This window comes from Aspergillus multicolor, assembly GCF_047715735.1.
Source record: "Aspergillus multicolor strain CBS 133.54 unplaced genomic scaffold BDW74scaffold_13, whole genome shotgun sequence".
NCBI lineage: Eukaryota > Fungi > Ascomycota > Eurotiomycetes > Eurotiales > Aspergillaceae > Aspergillus > Aspergillus multicolor.
The window spans coordinates 563737-586791 of record NW_027395964.1 but is presented as its reverse complement, the minus strand read 5'-3'; the positions used below and the strand labels follow the sequence as shown (position 1 = coordinate 586791).

At 51.8% G+C, this 23055-nt stretch overlaps 6 protein-coding genes across 6 annotated transcripts; 2 read left to right on the top strand and 4 right to left on the bottom strand.

Annotated features, from left to right (window-relative positions):
• Positions 1 to 30: 30 nt before the first annotated feature.
• Positions 31 to 2134, bottom strand: BDW74DRAFT_153828 (FAD-dependent oxidoreductase). Its single transcript, XM_073724585.1, has 6 exons — positions 1811 to 2134; positions 1485 to 1748; positions 1292 to 1429; positions 1132 to 1235; positions 979 to 1082; positions 31 to 931 (listed from the first exon to the last, which is right to left on the bottom strand). Exons 2-6 carry the CDS (start codon positions 1511 to 1513, stop codon positions 212 to 214), a joined length of 1095 nt encoding a protein of 364 aa, XP_073583678.1. The 5' UTR covers positions 1514 to 1748; positions 1811 to 2134; the 3' UTR covers positions 31 to 211.
• Positions 2135 to 2360: 226 nt separating this feature from the next.
• Positions 2361 to 4283, top strand: BDW74DRAFT_24123 (OTU domain-containing protein). Its single transcript, XM_073732298.1, has 3 exons — positions 2361 to 2877; positions 2955 to 3385; positions 3445 to 4283. Exons 1-3 carry the CDS (start codon positions 2637 to 2639, stop codon positions 4198 to 4200), a joined length of 1428 nt encoding a protein of 475 aa, XP_073583677.1. The 5' UTR covers positions 2361 to 2636; the 3' UTR covers positions 4201 to 4283.
• An 876-nt stretch (positions 4284 to 5159) lies between these two features.
• On the bottom strand, positions 5160 to 8214 carry BDW74DRAFT_24108 (MHYT domain-containing protein). The gene is made up of 4 exons (XM_073732297.1): positions 7866 to 8214; positions 7241 to 7805; positions 7000 to 7185; positions 5160 to 6936 (listed from the first exon to the last, which is right to left on the bottom strand). The coding sequence occupies exons 1-4, from the start codon at positions 8018 to 8020 to the stop codon at positions 5506 to 5508; spliced, it is 2337 nt and encodes a 778-aa protein (XP_073583676.1). The 5' UTR covers positions 8021 to 8214; the 3' UTR covers positions 5160 to 5505.
• A 6370-nt stretch (positions 8215 to 14584) lies between these two features.
• On the top strand, positions 14585 to 16419 carry BDW74DRAFT_24065 (uncharacterized protein). Its single transcript, XM_073732296.1, has 5 exons — positions 14585 to 15114; positions 15177 to 15484; positions 15549 to 15662; positions 15719 to 15799; positions 15878 to 16419. Exons 1-5 carry the CDS (start codon positions 14965 to 14967, stop codon positions 16320 to 16322), a joined length of 1098 nt encoding a protein of 365 aa, XP_073583675.1. The 5' UTR covers positions 14585 to 14964; the 3' UTR covers positions 16323 to 16419.
• A 1441-nt stretch (positions 16420 to 17860) lies between these two features.
• Positions 17861 to 19490, bottom strand: BDW74DRAFT_153819 (thioredoxin family protein). The gene is made up of 3 exons (XM_073724584.1): positions 19173 to 19490; positions 18752 to 18946; positions 17861 to 18674 (listed from the first exon to the last, which is right to left on the bottom strand). Exons 1-3 carry the CDS (start codon positions 19232 to 19234, stop codon positions 18377 to 18379), a joined length of 555 nt encoding a protein of 184 aa, XP_073583674.1. The 5' UTR covers positions 19235 to 19490; the 3' UTR covers positions 17861 to 18376.
• BDW74DRAFT_153817 (uncharacterized protein) lies at positions 19470 to 22768 on the bottom strand. Its single transcript, XM_073724583.1, has 2 exons — positions 22748 to 22768; positions 19470 to 22676 (listed from the first exon to the last, which is right to left on the bottom strand). Exon 2 carries the CDS (start codon positions 22249 to 22251, stop codon positions 19966 to 19968), a length of 2286 nt encoding a protein of 761 aa, XP_073583673.1. The 5' UTR covers positions 22252 to 22676; positions 22748 to 22768; the 3' UTR covers positions 19470 to 19965.
• Positions 22769 to 23055: the final 287 nt, after the last annotated feature.

The window sequence follows — 23055 nt, the reverse complement described above, 5'->3', positions numbered from 1 at the left end:
TAGCCGAGGGTTCTACTAGTCAGTATTCAACCAGTAATCAACGACGTCAATTGATGTTTCAGGGAGATCTACTAATTCTAGACTCCCCAGATTAAGTTTTGTGGGGTAGCGCGATCTGTTGTTAGGCCTGCATTTAGTCCTTGCAAAGCGGTTACTAAGACAGGCGGGTCTTGTCTTTGATGTTTGCAGACCAGAAATTACAAACGACCCATCATAACTTCGCCTGAACCTTCTTCTGCAAAGTCTCCTTAACCAACTGCACCGCCTCCGCTGCGCAGCCATAGGAAGACTGGTATCCAAACCCGCCATGGCCATAGTTGTGCACGACCGCAACGCCTTCAATATTCTCTGCCTCGATACGCGGCCCATCGTCACGCAAAGGACGCAATCCAACGCCATGCCTAACGATGTTTAGCCCTTCAATTCCCTGGCCCTTTTTGACTAGCTCCGGGCATATAGCAATGGCGCGCTTCATGATGCGCACGGCTAGGTTGGGATCGGGCAATGGGTCCCACTGGTGCTTTTGGTAGCTGCCCCCCAGAATGGTTCCGCCGCCCGCTGCACGGGTCATCATGTACAGGACTTCGTCTTCGCCGTCGTCTGTACCTGACATCGAAACCATCCTACCCGGTTCGTTGCGGACCACGATAATTTGTCCGCGGGCAGGGTAGAGCTTGTCATCGAGCACACCGCCCAGCTTCTTGGACGATAGGCCGGTACAGTTGACGACAACATCCGCTGGCTTGCCGGAGTGGTGGGCAGTTGCTGCTTCAGAGACGTGCTTGAACGCTGCTCTCTTGAAGACTGCACCGTTCTTTCGGCATTGACCGACCAGCCAAGGAAGATATACTGCAGTGTTGATGCAGACCGAGGTAAAGACTTGCGCGTTGTCAATACCGGCCGCTAGTTGGTCTTTTGGGAGGTTTTTGAACTGAGACAATTAGCCAATTGTTCTTAGTATGCGCAGTGCAAGCGTACATCAGGAACAACGTCTTTGTACCACGGATTCTCGCTGACAAGCGCTGAGAACCATTTTCCAGTCGTGGTCTCTTGGTCTTTCTTTCGGTTGTGAATGATAGATTCTAGAGTCTTGTTAGAATCATGAAGATGCTCAATGTCAAGTTGGAATACCCTGAAAGTGGATTCCAGCCTCCGGATGCTTCTCTGTCAGCTCCTTTAATGGCTCCCAGGTCGCTCGTTCCCATTTAGCATGCTTAGTGCCAGGATGTCCCATTCTGAGCCGGAGAGTTAGCGATAGCCAAAGGCTGTTTCACTCAAGTCAATGGCTTACGGAAGGTAGTTTGCACCAGCCCAAGGAGAACAATACTCAATATCGTAGTCTCCGGGCATATGCTTGGCCGCGATGGTAATGGAGTTGCTGGGATCCCTGGACAGAAGGTACGCGGTGGTGAGCCCAGACACTCCAGCCCTGTAGAGATTGTCTCAGTCGATATCCCAAACATGAACTGTTGGAATCATCATACCCAAGAACCACGATGTTGTTTGTCGCCATTGCTATAGTCTTTTGGTTGTGAATGGCAGCGGCGTGACGCGACAATCTTGTGAGTCAATGAAAAGAATAGAGAAGGAAGCCAGGAGATATTAATACGGGAGGAATTGGAGAGCCCTTATGGCACCACTACTAAGAAATACCATAATCAAGAGTCTACCCCAACATCAATGGTGAATAATTTGGTTTTCATTATCAAACGCCCTGATAGCGATTGAGTGAGCGGCCGAGTGCAGCACTGCAGTTGGAGAGTTGGTCACTTGGACAGTGGGAGATCGAGTGACGTGGGGCAGTGAATACCTGGGCTTTTCATGCCCACCGTCACCGCTACAGCTGCAGACCGTTTGCTGCCTATAGTTAGCAGTATATGCCCGCAAAGAAGCAGCCGTCCGCTCACTGACCAGGGAATCCCGTCGTAATCTTATCGGGTTCTTTGTTGCAACTTGCGGTATGCGGGGTTTCTTATCGCCCTTGAACCTGGAGATCTCCATACTTTTTTCCTTGTTTCACCGCTTGGCTGTAGATGACTGCTCTGCGGAAAAGGGCACTCATACTTGTCATGATTAGATAGATCTGGCAGATATAACAAGTATTAAAAAGTAGCAGTAGTAAGCTCTACTAACAAGACAGCTGCAGGAACTGGGTAAATCTAGAGGAAAGCGCGACGCGCCGGGAATACAAGCCAAACCTTACCGGAAGGAGAAGGCGCCCGGGAAACCTTACCAATAATACCTGTGCTGTGACAGGGCTGTTACGAACGCGGAGGCGAGGGCCTGCTGTTGAGGAGTTCCCAGCCATTCACTTGAAGAGCCCACTGCCTTGAATTGTGATTTATCGAGTCCAAGCCAAAGGATCAGAAAGCTTGAGCATCACTCTTTCTGCCTTGCTGCGACAGGCTTCGTGTTTTCTGATTTCTTCTGGCCCTTTCTGAGTCAATCCTGGCAGTTACTATTTTTCAAGCTCCGTATTTTCTTTTTCCTCTCCTCCGAGTCCTTGACCCTCGCTCCACCGACCCTTCTTCGCTCCCCATTTCGAGCCCTCGTTCTCCATACCACTCTGGCTCGACGTACCTCTCTTCTCTACCCTCCTCAATGAGGGACCGTCGCGGGGTAGGGATTTTCCAATCATGGCAGATGTCCCGAAAGGCGGCAGAATCGTGCCTATAATCGCCCCTCATCAGCAGAGCCATTCCGATGGAAGCTTGCAGGCGATCACCGACCCCAAACACGAGAAGCCGCCGGAACAAAGCTCCCAGGACTCCCGACGTCGGGCTACCATAAATACACGCGGCAAGGTAGACACCGAGACCTTGGAGCTTTCTAGCCTCAGTCGACTAGGGCTTTATGCGCTTCCGACAGAGGGTGACGGTATGTCTTGACGGCAAAGAAGTCGCGTTCCTCTCGGGTCATGCCTCATTATAGTGTGTACTAACTGGTCTCCGTAGGTAATTGCCTCTACTACGCGTTATCTGACCAATTGTACGGAGACTTCAACCATGCCGACCACATCCGAACGCGTCTTGCAGATCACATATTTGCCAATCCAGAGTACTTCATGAACTTTATAGCCCCTGCCGGTGGGGAGCGGAGAGCTCCTAGGCGCGCGGCTGCCGAGGCAGCTCGAAACTCCTACTGCTCGTCTTCGTCCGCCAGCCCTGTCCCTGGACCGACCGCCAAAGACAAAGAACAAAGTTTCAATTCCAGAGTAGCCGAGTCACGGAAAAACGGCGTCTGGGGCGGAGCAGAGGAGATACAAGCCTTCTGTCAGTCATTCAAAAAAGATGTCAAAGTCTACACAGATTATGGGGTTCAAGAATTTCGCGATGTTCATGCTATGGCAGGCGAACTAAGGGAAGCCGTGCACATTGCCTTCCACGTAAGGAATTTCATGTCCAATACGCTGTTTTCTTGCCCGTTCTAACACATGTCTCACAGGATTTCCATCACTATTCCTCTGTGCGCCATTGCGATGGTCCACATACGGGCTTGCCGCGCATCCCTAAAGCAGAGGAATTATCACAAATCGCGACTGCGCGATCTGACAGTGGTGTAGTCAATGTCGCTTCTCCGTGGAAAATCTCAGCCATCCAAGACGGCCTCGGTGACAAATATAACCGTGAAACCATTGTCGAAGTACTCGAGCAATGCCGAGGAAACATAGATAATGCTTTTATGAATCTGATTGGTGACGATGCCAATGCTCATCCACCAGAAGCTACCGCTTCCCGAGCGATCATGAAGTCACGGTTCCAGCCATCTTCCCGCTCCTCATCCCCCTTTAGCACCGGGAGTAAACGCTCTGCTGATGACACTGATGAGGAAGATAATCCGCGACCGGCTTCACGGCGCTCCCGAGTCCGTGAGCAAAAGCGCCGGATCCTCCCCGATGTGACAGTGGGGATAGCATTTCGAGACGATCGAAATGACCTCGTCTCCTTACGTCTTCGGGTAAGCCCCGATAAGGCCCTGCCAAAGTCGCCAGCCGATAGTGGTCGAGAACAAACAGAGCCCAGTTCATCGGATTCGCCTGATAACAGCTTGGTTCTTCCGAAGAAGGGTAGAAGATTAAAGCTTAGATGCAAACAACCCGCAGATGCTAGTGAGACCTCAAGCCAACAAAGCGAGCCAAACCCAAGCGAGCAAAAGTTACGCCGGAGTCAGCGCATCACTCGGAGCCGCAATGCCCATTAACCTTCATCATTTCGCATCAACGCACCCACTGCCTCTTCGATGTTTCCCTGTCTCTCATCTCGACCACCTATTCGAGTCTCATTTCGCCCTTTACTCACATCGCTCTCAATTGCATTCAAGCGCGTTGGGTGGCTCAATCTCTCGTGATTTCTTTTTTCGAGCATAATGTGTCAGCGGCTTAGCGGTTGTTTTGAAAATTACCCGAACTCTGACAGCATCAAGAGCCGTTTGTGCAACTCTGCCAGCGAATCAGCTCTATTCATTTCCACTCTACTGTGCGGGCATCGGTACATACACATCATACCATCAGGCGGCGTTGGTCATTTTGACGGAGTCATATTTCTGCATTTCTCCTGTTTTGTCCAGGAACGCTGGGACTCGTCTTCAAGCCCCATGGGGGCCTTTCCCTTTCCTTCCTTCTTCCGCCGATAGAGAGTGTGGCATTTAGCGCGTTGCACTAGCTCTGGCAAAACTTTTGGTGACGGCGCAAATTGGGCGTGGGTTTTGCTTTTTCTTCTTTCATGATTTAGGAGTTGATTTGGCGTTTGGGACCGGGAAAAGAAAGACTTCATTCATGCCTGCCCCGGCAACATCTGGCGGGCAATTTAGAATTTAGAAGCGCGCTCCTCTCCTTCCTTTTGCTCATATTTGTGAAATCTGGCTGGACTGTTTCACTCTATGACTAGCACATATCAATTATTCTCTCAGAGAGAACGGACCTGATGCATTGCATACTTCGTGGGCTGCAGTTTCGGATGTCGTACTTGAACTGCGTTGCGGTATGATGATTTCTTATAATGAATTTGATGATTTCAATGGATTTTGCTCATTGCTTCTTGAATCTTTTGCGCTAGATTTACATATCAAAACATCACACCTGATACTCCTCGCTCTTGCGATCATTCCACCGATTGTGCGCCTTGCTATAAAGAAAAGCAAAAAAAAAAAAAAAAAAAGTGCCTACATCGAGAATATGGTATATCGTGTATGGGGTAACATAGCAACAAAATCATAAAAACAATTGGTCTAGTCCACCGATTGAGTGTTCGTCTTTGTGTGTAGGGTTGAGGTCGTGGAGATTGCAGGGTCCGTTCTTGTCCAGATCGGCGCGCTGGGCAGGGAGTTAGAGGGTGGGTATATATGGTTAAGCGGACTGGTATGCCTTCAGCGTTGAGGCAGCACCCTTAGGGTGTGTTGAAGGGATCGACGCGGTGGTACTTCCGAGATGCACTTGCCGCGGAGAGAAGTGTGAGAGAAAATGTGCAGGAAGTGGGTATCATAGTGATGAATGTCATTTGCGCACGCTCAAAGACCTGAGCTAGGGCGTACGCGCATTCCAGGGGCATAGCAGAGGTTGTATAGCTCATCGACATAAGTCTGTGCAGCTGAGTCACCGGCTTCGACGACGGTGACAGATGTCTGTCGTCCCAATGCCGCCTCAGTGGCAGGATCCGCTATCCTCGCTATGTCGACCTTAACTTCTTTCTGGACAATTATGTCACCTAGTGGCGTGCTATCTGTGAGAGACTCCTGTGATGATAGAGTACGCGTGCTGCGATCACTTGGCCGTTTGCGCGACGACCAAAGATTGACGTTGAGGATGTGGCGGATTGAAGGAGCCATTTCGGACTCGGTGGCGGAGTTGGAACGGATGGTGGAATAAAGAAGGCCTTTGCTAAGCTCGCGCGCGAGGCCGTCGACGTCGGTAGCGCCGCTGTTAACCTGTTGCTGGATGCGGAAGAGGCGGAGAGGTGTGAAGGTGTAGTTTGGGTTTGTGACGCGGGTACTGAGCGATCCGACTGTGCAGAAGGCGAGGAGCATACATGTCTTGTCGTCGGAGATTCTTGTGCTGCGGCATGGAGCGATAAAAGGTCGTGGTGAGAAGCGGGATGCAGAGTTGAGGTCTGGTGGGAGGGAGATGGCGAGGTCTGTCATTGCACGGCTCAAATCCTCTCGGAACTCGTGAGCGCCCTTGTGACTTTTGGCCTTTTCAGAGCTCAGCCAATCAATACATTTGGAGATCGGCCAGCCATCCATATGCGAGATCAGTTCCAGATGTGGTACTAGCAGTCGCTTCGTCTTCAAAGTCATAGATGGTAATGGATTGCCCATTCCTTTGGCAGTCAAAACCTCGAACCGGTCATATACTGTGGGCCGAGTGATGAACGAAACAACGTGAACGCCAGCTTTATAGTTCCGACCAGATGCAGCGAAGTCACGCATATCCTTGAGGTGAACTTCCAGGGCACCGGATGCGACATTCATGCGATCGGAAAGCAGAGTAGAAACGTTCTCGATTGTAGCAAATCTGAAACCTGACGCTGAAAGCCGCGAGGCTTCTTGTTTTCTCAACTGGCGGACTGTGAACATCAGCTGGCCTTTCCCGGCACGCAACCTTGAGTATCCCATAGCGCGGGAGAATTTTGACGAGGGAATAGAGGTGGTCAAAACATCGTCGTACAGCATGCCCAGGTCATCCAACGGTTGGCGAACTTGGTCGGCTAGATCGTTAGCCGCGACACAAAAGTGGCGCTTGAACATCTCGTCAAACCCGGCATTGACCTCGGCTTCTTGGTCTATGCCCTTAGCCATATACCGCTGGTGCGCGGCATCGTCTACCTCGATCCTATCTCGCATATAAGGAACAACCTCTTTTATGAGGTTCCAGTTTCTGCTTGCTCGAAAAGCCCATAAGAACGCAGGGTGCGTTCGGGTGAGATCATCGTCGCTAAAGGTCTGTATGTTGAATGGAAGTATAAGCTTGTGACAGAAAACAGTGAGATAGGTCATGGCACATACCTTGCCAAGATAGCGGTCGACGATTTTCCGAGTAGGAAGAAGAGCATGTGGTGTGACCATAATCCGACCTTCGGGGTCGAAGAAAACAGAGGCCAGAACCAACTGTTGTGCCTGCGTTCTCAGCCGTCTATGGTCGCCGCTGGCGGTTATAGCGCACGCTGACAAGATTCCACAAGCGACACAGGACTAGATTGAGTTAGCATTGAAAGCGCGTCCGTCTGTTGGTAAAACAAAGACTAACCAGCACAGAACATATGATGACTGTTTGAGTCCGGGATAACTGGCCACCTCGACCTGCAGATGGATCATGTTCTTTGTAAGTTGTCCCAACTGCAGCAGTCCAGTGCATGCCAGACACGGCCAAAGCGAGCAGACAGCCGCAGACCATGCGCCGCCACCAGCGGTTTGTCCATGAAGCTCTCCATCGAAAGAATATACCGAGCGCTGCGACGCTGGCGAACACCGCAATTATAGCGGAGCCGGCAACATTCCCAGCAGCGTATTTGCATTTGTAGTTGGTGATGCCCAGCTGACCAACATAATGCATGCCGCATACCGACCCTCCTGTCAATACCCCTCCTATGAGGATTCTGGTATATCCCGCCTTCTCGCTAGTGCCAGCGGCGTAGAAGGCCGCAAGAAGGACAAACACGGGAAGAACGAAAGAGACGCCGGTGAATGACATGCTATATAGAACCTGAATGTGGTTGTCGCCGTTGCCGAGGACAATAGCGCGGTTCCCGATGAAGTGCATGCACCAAATTCCTATACCTCCCATCGATATAGCAGACGTGAGTAGTAGGTACCTAACACACATTTAGTCAGGGTTGTCCTCCCAAGAAGTCAGGATTGCTGGAGCTGCGTACCAGTTGTAAAAGCCCGCTGTAGATGTTCGTCGATGAAGAAGCTCTAGCGTGGTTATACATCCCATTACGCTGATAACATATGAAAGAAAGATAAAGCCTGGTAGATACGACACGGCCATTGCCTCCCCATTGGGAAAGCTGTCCATGTTCGACATGACTCAATAGAGGAGTAGGGCTGACAACGTAGATGACGAGCAGATTTTCAGAGAAAGAGAGGATATGTGTACATAGTGATCAACACGTAAGTTCAGCTGGGCATTTGGCCACTCGCAAAAACGAAGGGAAAAGAATGAAGAATAAGCAGCAGCAGCTTTACTTGTAAAAAGTGGCGAGCTCAGCTTGTTATAGTGGGCTTAGATAGAAACTCCACAGCATCTGTCTACCCTAATTAGATCGGGTCCACATTCATCCAGGGAACAAATGGTTTGAAGGGCTGACAGGAGTTTAGCACCAGAAACTCTGGCAAAGCTGAAGCAATTCGGACTCCATATGCGTCTCACACGGGCGTGGAGCCATATTTGGAATATGCATATCATTTTCTGGAGCCTACCCCTTCTGATTATGGCACTGACGAAGCGTGGCTTCAGTCTAGGGATCGCGGGCTAGAAGCAAGAACAAGCGACATCCCGCGTTTTTGCCCACGATATTATGTCTCGCTGTTCTGATCCCGCGGCCTCGTCGAGAGATCGTGCTATCGTGGCGGCGGGGCGTAGACTAACTGGGTCTTCCGATCCGATCAGATCGCTGATAGGAACGACAGAGGGCGCTAGACCCTAGCTCCGGAGCCAGAAAGTTCTCCAAAATCTCAAGATTCGAGGCTAGACCGGGCAGCGCTACCGAGCCCCGGCTGCTTTGCCCAACCACGCCGATCCTCGTGCATCGATAGCTGAGATTGCCCGGCATGAGGTGATCGATCCGCTCTCGTGGGATCGGAATCCTTGCAATCTATTGGCGGCTGGGTATTAGGCGAGATTCCTTTGACCTCTGAGATTTGAGCAGCGGGCATCCTCTCTTCCAATTTGTCATGGCGGTCGTAAGCCAAGCAGGGACAGATAGATTAAAAGCAGGGTCGGTGCCTTGAATGACCACGTCCAGAGTGGAACCAAAACATTGTGTAGCTGCAGATGCCAGAACTGAAGAGTCAGTCAATGATAAATCACGGAGCCACAGACTAAATTTGGGACCTTCCTCTTGTCAATTGTTAGCCAGCGCTCAGAGCAGCATAGTCGGAAACTTAATCCTGACTCGTGTTGTTAGCTTAGGAGCGTGCCAGTCGCACCTTCGTCTCAAACTCCAGCTCACGAGACTCGTGGAGGATCAGCATCATCTGAAACGGAGGAAGGGAATGAAGTTTGAACCAGGGATGCATGAACCACTGAACAATCCATGTTGTTTGACATCGAGACTCTGTATCTGACTATCTACCCCTGGAGTTCGAGATCCTGAAACGGGAGAGTTGCATGCAGGTGGACGAACTGGAGGTCCAGGTCGCGGCTGACTCGTCCGACACGTGCCCGGGCTCCTCCTTCAGGACCTCAGGCCAAGAGAAACCCAAATTCCAGCTCGCCCTTCTTCAACCTCATTGAGGCTCGTGCCTGCAGGAACACGTTTGCTGTCATCGTCAAACGGCTTTGCCGATCGAAATTTTCCGACACCTGCAGTCTGATTTTCCAGCACTGATGTCGCAGCACCAAGACCGACGCCAGGACTCAAGCAAAGGCTTTGGCTCCTGTTGCTATCGCCGCCTCCTTGCGCAAAGATGAGCCCGTTAGCCTAGACCCCGCTGGATCAAAAATTCGGTTTTCAAGCCACGAAGTCGAGAGGCGAAAGACAAGAACCGGCAGACACGAGACTCAGCTCTGGAAACTGCAAAGTTGAAAAACAAGCAGATAGTATCCACACTTCACCGTCAGCACTTTCTGGTCATCGCTATCTGCCAACTCTAGGGAGTGTCGGGGTATGTTTAAAACCGTTCAAAACTGCCAACGGATAAGCCATTCTCTTTACGCACAGACAAATGCGAGTGCTGTTGCTATTCTACCTTCTCTTTCAGCCCCAAAATTGAGTTATTCCTGCCCTCGGGCCTCAAGCCATGCTTCCAACCAGAGACTTGGCAGTCGAAGAGGCGTCCGTACTTCGTACTCAAGATGGGTTTATTTCTTCACGCGACCTCCAGCATTACCAAGTCTGTCGTCGAACTGATTGAAACGGAGCTAAATTGGAGCCGCTTTCACGGGTTACGACACAACTCACCGCTGAATCATATCCGAAGTGTCAGGATTTCAACGTGGAATACAGCACGAGCATGGGTTGATATACCACTGATGATGCCAATTGGTCAAGCTTCCTCCGGAGTCTGTAGGGTACCTTGAACAAGTCCCCGCTCGATGCACACGCAACAGATTCTACCTTTCCAGGCTGGAATGTTCCTCCTTGGGAAGTTTAAGCCCGGAGGTAGTCTTGTTTGCGCACGGAGAGTGTTGCTTCAAGCAGGGCCGGCCGGAACGCGAATCGATGTTCAATCTCTCCCCATTAACGCCTTGGCGAACCTATCGTGTGCTTGTTTGGCTCTTCTCCTGAGTTCTTTGCGGCTTTGAATATTCCAAGAGAGTTGCCACCACACATACCATGCGGATAGTCTTTTGAGTTTTCACCTTGTCCCTTTCCGCCGATTGAGCCTCAAGCGATACTATGCGTCAAAAGCAAAACCTTGTCAAGGTGCGAATAATAAGGCCTTATTGTCGACTTTACCTGAACATTAGTAGTGCACGTCAAGGTGATCGCGAATGGCGGGCGCAGTCTCACGATGCTCCAAAAACTCACCCACCTGCCGCTCACACAAAGCATACCAGGACCCGTGATATGCCATTCTGTGGACGTTCTCACGCTGCTTGTGGACATTCGTGGATTTCTTTCTGCGAAATTTTCCAATGCTTGGCGCCGTTGGTGAGCCAGCTCCCGGCAATATGTTGGGACCAGCTGGAGCTATCCTGCTAGCGAGATACATAGCCGGACCGTATGATAACCACTCTGAAGTTGCGCATCATGATTTCAAAGCATACAGTCTCTTGGCGCAATTAGGGCTGCGCGGAAGATATTGGTCGAATGAGACGCAAAAATCGTGGTTGTTCGTCGACCCTGCTACCGCTGAAGCATAGACCAATCGACTAAGCCATGGCCATGCCTCCATTGCCCGCTCATCCTCGCCGACAGAACTCTTCATTTCAAAAAGTCGGCTCCTTCACAACGCTGTGGAGCTGTCGCTGCGATGATATATGCCGGAAGTTATTTAGGAGAACCACTCGGTGGATCGAGTCTGACCAGGTAGCGCCATTGGTAGTCTTACCCAGCGCTCTATTGGCGACGTCAACCACAGACGGGTACGGAAGGCTACAATGGTTGCCGTCCAGGTCCTAAGAGCAGGCACGACAGCTGGGATATACCGGCTAAAAGGATCACCAAGCCACAAAAAGAACTATCAGACAGGACGGGATAACCGCCCCCACTAGAGTGACCGTCCGCGAGGCTGCAGTCGATCAATGATGCTGTCTTCATGAAGCTGGAGGCATCAACCCATGATCATTCCCGGCTTCCCACCAAGCCGCTACATGTCCTTACCATACACCAATCATATGTATACCGATGGTCTAAATGTGCTTGACTTGCCCTCCGAACAGCTATTTAGCTTAATAATTGCGTTCCGGTCCTGATTGCACACCAGATGTTGATACTACAGACTTTGGTGACGACCACCTGCGCCCACCTGACATAAGGCAGTTAAATGTTTGCGTGACTAGAGCACAATAATAGGTACTTATCGACTAGTGCTCAACAGAAATGGCACTTTGAAAGCACTGAGCTGGCTGATACTATTGATAACGACCCCGTCGCCCCTACCCTGTTCTTGACACTTCTTTGAGCTGCGAGCCATAATTTGCTTCGTCATTCCATCTCCAAGATATGGACCTTCTATGCTTGGCCTAGGCGGGCTCAGTCGTAATACAGACCGGTAGAAAGAGGGAGCATATGGACACCCCAATGGCATTGGATGCTTCGTCCATTTGGTCTTGCCCCAAGGCCGCCTTCAGGACGGCCACCATGAACCGACTATCTCAACCATAACAGAATATATCATTGGCCATTGAATTTCTTTACGCTATATCATAAAATGCGATGCACTACACGCACTCGGTTAGTGACACCACTGTTCAGAGCCAAATGAAGGGTCCGAGACGCGCAGGAGGATGAAAGTATTTTGAAATTTGGTCTGTCAGCGCAGACAGCGAGTGGACAGAATACGCTCAGGGTCTGATTACCGTGATACTAATTACCGTGATACTAAGACGAAGTCGCCCATGCCTTTTGAGGGCGTGCTTGATAAATTGGGCTACACTCGCCGCATTAACCCGCAAAGGTATGTTCGCTAGCCTCCAAACCAAGGGCCTCGACCACGGTCTTATGTTCCAAAACACGCCGAATATCAGTGCAGAATGAACAGGCGAAGGAGCCTCGATGCGTCGTTGATATCAACATCACTCATATGTCAAGTGAGAAGGATAGCGGGCGAATTGAGCAGCTTGCACGTCGACTCTTCGAACATTCTACTCCGTGGATCCAGCAATAGCCTGGTAGCACATGAAACCTCCTACCATACATGCAGCCGCGCCGAGAGAAACGCACGAGATGCGTGCGGTGTGAGCAGGGGCCATGAGGGGTGATTTTCTGATATTTGATGCTTCTCAACCCGACGAGACTCGTCATCTCGATGACATCTCCAAACGGTCCCTGTCAATGCTATTCACCCCGTTAAACCAATATTTGTATGCATCTAGTACGCACAAAATTGCCTGGTGCAGCTCGCTGTGCGCCAAAGAAACCCTGCATATATGTGGCGACCCATACCATGAAGGGGCTTGCTGTTCGAGACAATAGAAGACCGCTTTACGGTTGTGGACAACGCCCGTCGGGTCGCATTTCGAAAGAAGCTCATTAATCTATGGAAGTAACGTAAACGGCGCATGATCAATTTTTCATTCCTTGGCAGACAGCCATAGCACCTGCAGCTGTTTGTGGGCAAGCACCCCCCCCCCCCCCCCCCCCCCCCCCCCCCCCCCCCCCCCCCCCCCCCCCCCCCCCCCCCACCCCCCCCCCCCCCCCCCACCCCCCCCCCCCCCCCCCCCCCAATATGGGGCTTTGGGACTGCTTGCAGAAACTCCATGGGCGGCAGGCTAAACGATACCCGATGAATACCCTGATCTCAAGGTTCATGAGGCGCGCGAGTAGCGAAGGGCCGGAAATGTCCGAATGGACGCGCCAATGCGCTGCGCGTTATCGCGGCGAATATGGGCGTCGCCGCAAGAAAGATTTTACTGGGCTCTAGGGCTTGCAGGTGGCGCCGATCGAGGCTGACTCATTGAGACGCGCTCGGTTACTTATCCTGCACTCTGTGAAGGCCCACGGTTGCACTGACCCCAGACTTTCTGGTAGACTTCGAAGAACTCTGAGGTCACAGGAATGCCTGTGCAGCTAAAGTGGATGCTGTCAGAAATAGGGTAAACTTGATCGCTTGCTCTTGCTATGTCTGTCGTTGGCGAAATCTAATTCCTTGCTGTCATGGCCAAACTTTCACCACATTCGTTGTGGCTCGGAGATGGCCCCGGCCATGCCCAGAGACATCCGGATCTGGCAATCCACGCGACGTCCGCCGCACAAATCTCCGGTTGTCCGCTCGTAAACTTCCCCCGCGCCTGCTTGGCATTTTCCGAAAGATGTCGATACTCCGCTATTCAGCGGACATGATCCTATCAGTCAAGTGTTGGGCTAAGGCGCCGTTTCAGATAAGGATCGTACCGTGGTTTGGAGGCCGCAGTTGGCGGGACGACCCCGAACAGGCAGTACGCGACCTCCAGCTGTAGCGTTATCAACTTATCAGGATCAGCCGAGCGATGGTTCGCCAAGTCCTTGGGTTCGAAAGTTCTAGCTGCCCCTATCTGCATATTCTGCATGAGATGCGAGCGCCGAGAAGAAAAAAAGCAACGACAAGCTACTGCACGTACCACGTGCCCCTAGTCGAAAGGTTCCAGTTGATCGGGTCGCGACAGCCACTCAGGTGGGCGCATCGAAGGCTTTTCAATCCTGCCGCCTCAGCGAGCATTTTAGGCTCTGACTTGACAAAGTCCCGCGGGCGCATATGAAGCGACAGGAATTGTAAGCCACATTCACCCCGCAAGATTCGGCGGAGGACCCTGAGCCGCGCAGGGAAATGTTCGCGCACGAATAAGACCATCCCATCGGCTGTTCTGTCCAATTCTCGTCAAGCGGCGCTGCGGCCGCTGCGGCCCAAGTCTCTCCAGCCTCCAAGAGTCCGGGCCTTCGAGGAGGCACCCCACTGTTCAGGGACCAAGCGTGGCATTTAGATTAATCACTGAATCAGTGCGCAGAGGCTTTTCTTGCAGTTGTTCTCCGCATTATTCCCACTGGTTACGTTGACTGCCTGTCGTAAACATGGACGAGTGGCCCATGGAATCAACGTCGTTCCGAGATTCGTCCCGTCAGTTACGCCTGGACAAAAGTACGAAGACAACAGGGAATTATCATTTTTGCCTAAATGCTGCGGACCTCGAACAATCGACAACAAAAAAGACGCCGCTCTCATGTTGATCGCAAGCTTATCATTCCTTCTTTTGTTAGGAGCTGACCATTAGCAGATCAGCTAGAATCCTGCTAGATCAACCACTAGCAAAGGTTTGCTCGAGTTAACTTACAGATGACAGGCCAGCTTAGCGAGTGGCGCTGGGATCAGGTCTTGTTTCAGGCACTACGCCGACTAGCCCTGGTCTGGTTGCGTCCCAGCGACGCTGCAGGCTGCCGCGGGCAAATAAGGTCCACATGGTATACTTGCAGTGGGACTAGCGCTCATTTCCGACTGCACGGCACCACCTTCAAGGCTAGAAGACGGCACGATCGTTCCAGTTAAGGAGTCAGGGCCTGGCAGCAGGTCTTTAAACCGAACCGTTCCCACTGTTGTCCCCCAGCTTTTAGTCCCAAGCTTCGAAGTTCAACATCGAGCACCCTTGATCGACCTCTGGTCAGCTCAACCATGGCCATTACCGGCGATAACTCGCCCAATGTGGCTGGTAGCGTCATCATGCTGACCATCCTTGCCTTTGTGACTTACGGCTTTCGCGCATATTGTCGGATCACCAGAAGATCATGGTCCACAGAAGATTGGATCATGACGGCCGCACTGGTATGTCCAAAAGTGTCACTTCTATTTTGTCGGTGGGTCTGGATGCACTGACAACGAAAAAGGCACCCTTCTGTGTGCTTGTAGCAGGTTGTATTGGAGGTGCCTTCAACGGCATTGGCATTCATCAAGCGCGACTAGCGCTGCCCGAGAATCAGAAGTACCAAGCCGGCGGTCAGAAGTTCTTCCTCATCTTCGAAGTCGGCTATTGTGCCGCCATCATTCCCATCAAGCTCAGCATCAGTTGGATGTTGATCCGGGTATCCGAGGGGCGGAAGAAATACGTCTATACACAGTATGCGGTCATCGCTCTCTTCACTATCATGAATATTGTCGCATTGATATTCATCCTTACCAACTGTATCCCAGTCGAGTACGTTGCACTCATCGAAGATATGTTTCGCAAGAAGGACAAACGAAACTAATGAATATTGCAGGGCCGCCTGGGACTCGAGTGTCGGAGGAAGCTGCAAGCCTGCTTATGTTTTGGCCGATGCCTACTATGCCTGCACGGCTGTAAACATCGTCACGGACTGGGTTACTGCCATCATGTTCGTGCCAGCCGCAATCTTCAGACTGAAAAGACTACCAGACTAACTTTGGCCAGGCCAATCCCTCTACTATGGAACGTCCAGCTCGACAAACACAGTAAGATGGCCGTCATTGGATTGATGGGTCTCGGTATCTTGTGCGTACTTCACTTCCTCTCCGGCACCATGAACATCTGGCCTCTTCAGCGCAATACTGACTTTTCACCCCCTATTAGCGCCTCTCTCTCAGCTTGTGTCCGTCTCAAGTATACCGTCAACCTGACCAACCAAGACGACTACCTCTTCGCCATCGCCAACATCGTGATCTGGGGTTTCGCCGAAAACGCCATTGGCATGATCGTCGGCAACGTCGCCACCCTCCGCCCTCTCTTCCACAATTTCTTCGAACGCACTCTCCGCAGAACAGGCTACACCAGCAGCCGCAGCCGATCACGGTTCCCCTCCAACTACGAGCTCTCCCAACATGGAGGAGGCAAGGGCGACCCCGGCAATGCGTACCTGTCTACTGTCACCGAAGTCCACGGCAACCAAGGACGAAGCAGGCAAGACAGCCAAATCAGCGACGACGACAGCCAGAAGATGATCATCCACGGCGGAACAAACCGAGGAAATAACGACATCATGGTCAGTCGGCAGGTTAACGTTACCTACGATGCGTAGCGCGGGTGTTCTTTGCTTAGGTTTGGGTTTGGGGTTAGGTCTGGGGTCTGGGTCTGGCTTTGGGAGGATTTTTGGGCATAGTACTAACTACTATTCGATTACTATCTTTAATATTTCATAATGTCATATGATACATTCTTTCTGCTCACTTTTGTGTGTTATTTCTTCAAGTCCTGGTAGTCTGGTTGGCTATATGCCTAGTAGGTTCTCTAGACCAAGTGGAGTCCCCCAAGCGAGATTACCCTCGATCAAGAACGATAAGATCGGCGCCCAGGAGCATTTAGCTAGCTCCCAAGACTGCGGTGGTATGGAGTAGAATACGAGAGTAATATTAACATCTCAGCCGCACCCAGAGAAAACTCTGCGGTGATAGTATCTAGTCTCGCAGTCACGGGGGCGTTTGGAGGAGCACACGAGCAGCCAGCAACCCCCTGATTCTGACAACGACGATCAGTATTTTGACAACTGGGAACAGGGGATACGCGATACCCACAGCACGGTAGGCCGGGACCGGGACGAGGCGATGGAGTTGCATGTCGGACTCGGATTCTCCGTTGATAGTTTACGGAGCATGGGAATCGTCGGCCACTGCTGGGAGCCTGAGACACTGGACACTGGGCCTATCGTTTCCGCTGGTCCGCTGGAGCACCCCGGCAACGTTAACAGGGAGGAGAGATAGGGATCAACGCGGGTTTTTAAAATAGAAGTACTTTGTGCCTGTAGTACATCATCACATCATCGAGAGAATGTCGGTGTGGTGTCAGTGGGTGTCTCCTCACCGTGACACGTACAGATCTCCGTTTGTCTGTTTACAGGGAGTCTCCCTGCCTCCTACTCATCTCCACGCCTGTCAACGTCTCGATCTACGCCTCCCAGCAATGCACAGTGTTCCAGCGGTGATTAGGTCTCGTTTTCATCCTACGAAGTACTTGAAGTCCACAATGATGCGTGCTACCCCAAAACTAGGAGACGCAGCAAGGCTTGCTCAGCTAGACACACTGGGCTGGCAGGAACCTTCGGACAGGGGGCTCACCAGGTGAGGAATTTGCTCGGTTAAATTTGCACATCCGAGGATGGATTGTTCTGTGATCCTATCGTGTGTCCATGAGGGTTCGAACTTCCGGGGAGGGTTTATAGTGACTCGGAGCAGTCTTAGAAGGACCGAGCACTTACATGCCATAGGCAAAGGGTTCCCGCCTATTTGGGTAAAAATAATGGCCAATCCATGGATTCTTGCTGAGTATATGCCCCCTCGCTGTTTGGATGTAGTGGTGCAAGCAAATGCCAGAAATTGCGCAAGGCAGCACCTCACCAGTAGCCCTAAGATAGGTACGATGACAGTGAGGTTCAATTTAGCTTAACTTGGCTCGCAACGGTTATGGTGGTGTTAGAACAGCGGGTAATCTCTATGGGGTCTGCGAGTCATGAGGTTTGCAATGGCAATTTTGTTTACGGCTGACGGTATGGTTTGGTAACCTCATACCTTCAATGTACAGATTTCCACAGAGCCAATGTGATAGTGTATATACAAGGAAGAAGACAAACATCAGCATTACTGGTCAAGTACGCTCCAGGCTATTTATTGCAAGACACGCTCATCAGGAATACTATTGGTTCGTACAGTGTGATAGTCCCTTTATCTCTTTGGACCATTAATCCAACAAATATATCATGCGAAGCCAATGATTGCCCCCTTGATGCCTGAGTAGATCGGGCAGGGATGCTCTGCGTCATATGCAAGTATATGCATCTGTTATCTTATCTCTCTTTTTGCTTTTCATGCGTCTAGAGAATGCCATGCTATAGATACTTCAATTCGAGATTCCAAGTAATAGTGCCCCAGGCAGGACTCCGTGGGCATGCGATATTTCTACAATAAGCCTTCTTTCTTATCCTGCTTAGGGCGCACAGCCGAGCTACATAGATACGACACTACGGCGTCCGGACCGAGCGGAATCAGACAGCTGCAAAAGATAAAATATTAAACCAATCACATATTGACATAGTATTAACAACAATCATATCCTTGACCGCAATATCAAGACAGAAAGACTCTACTCAAGGAGCTTCTTGATGCCAGCCTCAAGAGCTGGGGGGTTGGCACCGACAACGTCGGAGACCTTCTCGCCGTCCTTGAAGAGGAGGAAGGTGGGCATGGCGCGGATGCCGAGCTCAGCGGCGACCTCGGAGAGCTCGTCGACGTCAATCTGGTAGAAGGCGGCGTCGGAGTAGTTCTGGGCGAACTTCTCAACGGCGGGGGCGATGGCCTTGCAGGGACCGCACCACGTAGCGAAGCAGTCGACGACGACGGGGCCCTTGGCATTCAGGACCTTCTCCTGGAACTCGGCCTTGCTGTATATCACATTGACGTTAGTAGATGATCATTCGCAGACGCTTGGTGATGGTAGAGGGCTGGGACGGAGACGTACGAGGTGATGGCGGGGACGTGTTCAGAGGCTCCCATTTTTGCGGCTGAGGATTGGAAGAGGACGGAGGGGGAAGATGAGAAGGCGCGTTTAGCGAGGGTGTTGTTGGTGGTGGATCCGGGGATGCGCGGGCGCGAGATAGTAGAGGCAAGAGTAGATGCTCGAGTGGTGAGAGATCTGGAGGAGGATGGATGCAGACTATGTATGGAAGACGAAATGATTAGCTCGAAATGAGGGGCTTGCGGAAGAGGGGCAGTGAGGGCAGAATCGGTTTTATATCGGCTGGGCGAAATAATTCCCCGAATGACGTTGCCGCGGCCGTGTAAGATGACTAATTCAGCCTTTGCGGCCAGAAAAAAGCTTCAAGCACGGTGAAGGCAGTGGAGGGTTCTAGGTGGGTGCTTTTCTGGTGTGGCATGCTTACCAACGAGGACGCAGGACGCGTAGAACAGTAGAGGATTGATTTGTCCAGCGGAGGGAAGCCATCTTGAAAGAGATATATATGTTTTACAAGGGGGAGTCAGGCAATTGGTTAGCTGATAAAAGCTGTGCACGAGAACCTTGAAGGAGCGTGGTTTGCCGCCGCGGCCTCGCCCGGGATTCCGGAGGCTGGAGCTTACCAAACCAAACGGTCCAACCCAAACACCTAGTTACCGTAAAGCGGCATCGGATGACGTGATCCCGGCTTATCAATCGATGCGGTCTGGAAATCTTCGGTGCCCCAGGCTGCGCTCAGGCAAACATCTCATGACGGTGACGATGGCACATATTGTATGACTCTTCTAGAACACTAGATTTGATTCGATTACAATAGCTTGCATGAGATATCATGACAAGGACACAGCGCAATAAGCTGCAAGTCTATCGAAGCAGTCCTCAAAACTGAATAGCACACAGGCCATAAACCAGGGGTGACAGAGCTCTTCAAAATCTCGCCAATGGGGGTATCAACAAACTCGGGAAAACAAAAACAAATACAAAGCCGCCATCAATACTATAAGCATTGTTAGGCTTTCGCTTTAAGAGGCCGTAAACAGAGCTCCTCTCCGTACCCGAGTAGCTTTAGGCCCACGGGAGTAACAAAGGAAAGACCTCGGACATAGGAAATGGTAAGGAGCGGCTAGGAGTATATACTCCAAAAGAGAGGTTCAATAATCCAATTTGAAGGGAGAAGAGTAAAGTTGGCGAGACTTGCGTGAGTGGGAGCCGGCACCGTATCATCGATGGTACGGCGGGGTGTTGATGGAGGTGTCATCATCGGTTGGGAATAGAATTTCAGCGGAGTGCTCTTCAATCGGGCTGAATTCATCTTCCGCTGAGATCGTCGACAACGTTCGAACGTTGTTCAAGAGTCCCTCAATCGACTTGGGTCGCAAGGTGGGGTTTACAAGTACCGGCCGTCTTGCAACGTCTTCGTGCCAAGTCTCAGCCTGTGGTGCAGGCTGCGGAGGGACAGCAAGGTCCTTGTCCTGGTCATCAGCAGTATTGCTGTACTCTTCGCCGGGATAAGCACCAAAGGCGACAAACTGTGCGTCGCCAGTGTGGTCGTCATCCTTTGATCTCTCAAGCCCTTCCTCCGGTCTGTGTCGCGAGGAGTTCACGCTCTGCCGGGCCGAACTGGCTTGTCTTTGTGAAATACGGCGCAAGAATTGACCAGACATCCAAGACCCTTCCGAGTCAACGGAGGCTAAAGACTGCGACAGTGGGAGATTTTCCGGGCCATCAAGGCCATCTCCAGTCCAGGACTGGTGTCGGCTCTGACCATCGGCTACAGAGCCAGGAATTGGATAGTAGGACTCAGAATGAAGGTCGGGCACCTGGTCTTCGACCTGAGGTTCGTCCTCAGGTAGCTCTGGGGACTGAAGGCGAGAATCAGGGGGTGAGAGAGGCTCTTCACCAAAGTGTTCGGTGAACTTGGATTGAGATCGCTTGAACGAGCTGGATCCGAGCAGGACTTTCGGAGGAGCATAGGGAGCTGGTGGGGACGTCTGCGTGTGAACTTTGAAGAACGATTCATGCGAAACGTTGTTCCTTGCCGGCGGACTTCGGTCTGGGAAGCGCTCGCGGTAGCTGCGCTTCAGTCGCGAGCTGCCGCGGCGGAAGATGGACGTGATCGGATTAACATGGCCACTGCTGTGGTCGGATAATCGCCGCTCGGAGCCGACATTTCTGGAAATCTCAGAGACGGAGTCCCGCGTCATGCCATAGAGTTGCGACGAGTCTGGGCTATGGACTCCATGCCTAGAGGGCGAAATTGAGGGTGAAAGTGTACTACGAGACATGGTCATGTCTTGAGACGGGCCAAAGCTGAGACGCTGAGCAGCCTTTCGTTCACGAATTGATCTGTCATCGATATTGCCAATGACATGTACGCTTTCTGGGGTTTCGCGGCCATCCATTCCAGGATCTCTAGAAGGCTCTCGCAGCCACGAACCTTCGTTCTCGCCAGACAAGAACGCCTCTGTCTCCCGCGTTGTAGGCTGAGAATCAGATTGTGTTTGAGGGAAAGACCGGCCGCGCTCATTGTCCAGTGTTTCGTGTGCCTGAGCAACAGGAGTTTCTTGAGATTTGGGAACCTTCTGGGCATTGCGTTGCAGTTTGCGGACAAGTTTCTCTTGGTCCTCGACGGCTTTTCTTTCTTTTCGCCGCTGATCCCTTTCCATCAATTCCCTCAAGGCGCCCGCGTCAAGATCATCGGCTAGTCCATCGATCCGTTTCTTCGAGCGCAGGTCTTCGTTAGAGACCTCGAGGGTTGGCGATTTAGTCCTTCGATCAACTGGTTCTGGCGATTTCTGGTTCCTAGAGTATGTTGCTCGCGGAACTTCCACGTAGCGTATAATGGGACGAGGTGTCCAGGCGGCAAACCCATTAACTTTGAAGGTATAAGTATCAGAGAAGTCGGTTACCGACGAAGCCGCAGACTCATGGATTGAGAGGCTGATGTCAGAGCGGTGCCTGTCGATACGCCGGCTCTGAGAACTAACGGCTCGACGATGGTCAATGTGCATGGGATCGCCTGGCAAGGGGCTAGTGACGCGACGAGGAATGTCCATCGGCATCGACGCCATCATGCGAATCTCCCGCTCCCTCGCAATCTCATGAGCCTTCCGCTTGCTCAATCTCTTCTTCAATGTCGCACGGCCCTCGTTACTTCGATCCGGCTTGCGAAGGGATGGTTTTCGAGAGAGCGACTGTTGCTCCATGTTCGCATTGGACGAAGCGTGAAAGGTATGCGCTTTGCTCGGTTGTTTACGCTCGCTTTGAAAGGCAGACGAAGGGTATGGAGTAGGCTGGTGCATATTGCTCGGAAATTCATCGGCGGGCTGGGAGTAACGATACTTGAGACGCTTCGATTGCTTGCGAGACGGTTTCCTGCCGAGGGTCCCCGCGTCGAAGCTGTGACGGGAGTCCTGTGCCATGACGACATCACCGTGAGCGTGGGCATCTGCATCCGCCTGGATGGTATGCCGCTTGCCCTTGCGACCAAACGGCCATATCGCCATGGTGTCTAATTTCGGTTCGGCCGGCCGACGAGTCAAGCACGGGCAACCCCCTATTACCGGATAATCAAACTCGACGGCGCAGAGGTTGGATTCATTGCAGGTCGGTGAGACACGCGATCAGATGACGGGCGGGAGCTTCTAGAGCACAAGCCGAGGGTAAGCGGTGATCTAGGAATAAGTATAGTGGAGGCCTATTCTTACCAGAAAAATGACCGAGACATGCACAGTCGAGGAAGCAGCCTAGGCGATGAAGGCGGAGCAGGGACTGAGGCTCAGATGCAATGTTCTCTAGGTATTTGTTGGAGGAGGGGAGTAATCGGGGTCAGGCCAGTAGATGGGCAGCTGGTCGTGGTACAAGAATCAAACGGTCAAGAGCGAGAGGTATGACTCGTACGTCAGTGGCAGTGGGTGGCAATCTGGGCAAGGTGAGGTTCCCGCGACTACGGCACAAGCCAAACAAACAGAGGTAGACTGACGACGAGATGATGAAATGGAGGCAAAGGAGGGAGGGTGAGGAAATTTGAAAAGGGAAAAAAAAGAAGGGAAAGAAAGAAAGGAGCCCAGCCCAAAGGAGACCCAGCGATGATGTACGAGGGATGACGGAGGGCGTTCTGATTATTTGGGCGTATTATTTGTTATTAACTTAACCTCCCGGCGGCCCAAGAAGAGTCGAAGAGCGGTCTCTGGCAGTCTTTTGGGACGAGTTACACCGTTGACAGCGGGCCGGGCGGAGAGGGTTTAATTACTGGTCTGGCCAGAATGCTCAAGAGGCCTGCATCCACCCGATGTCTTAAATCTCTCTCG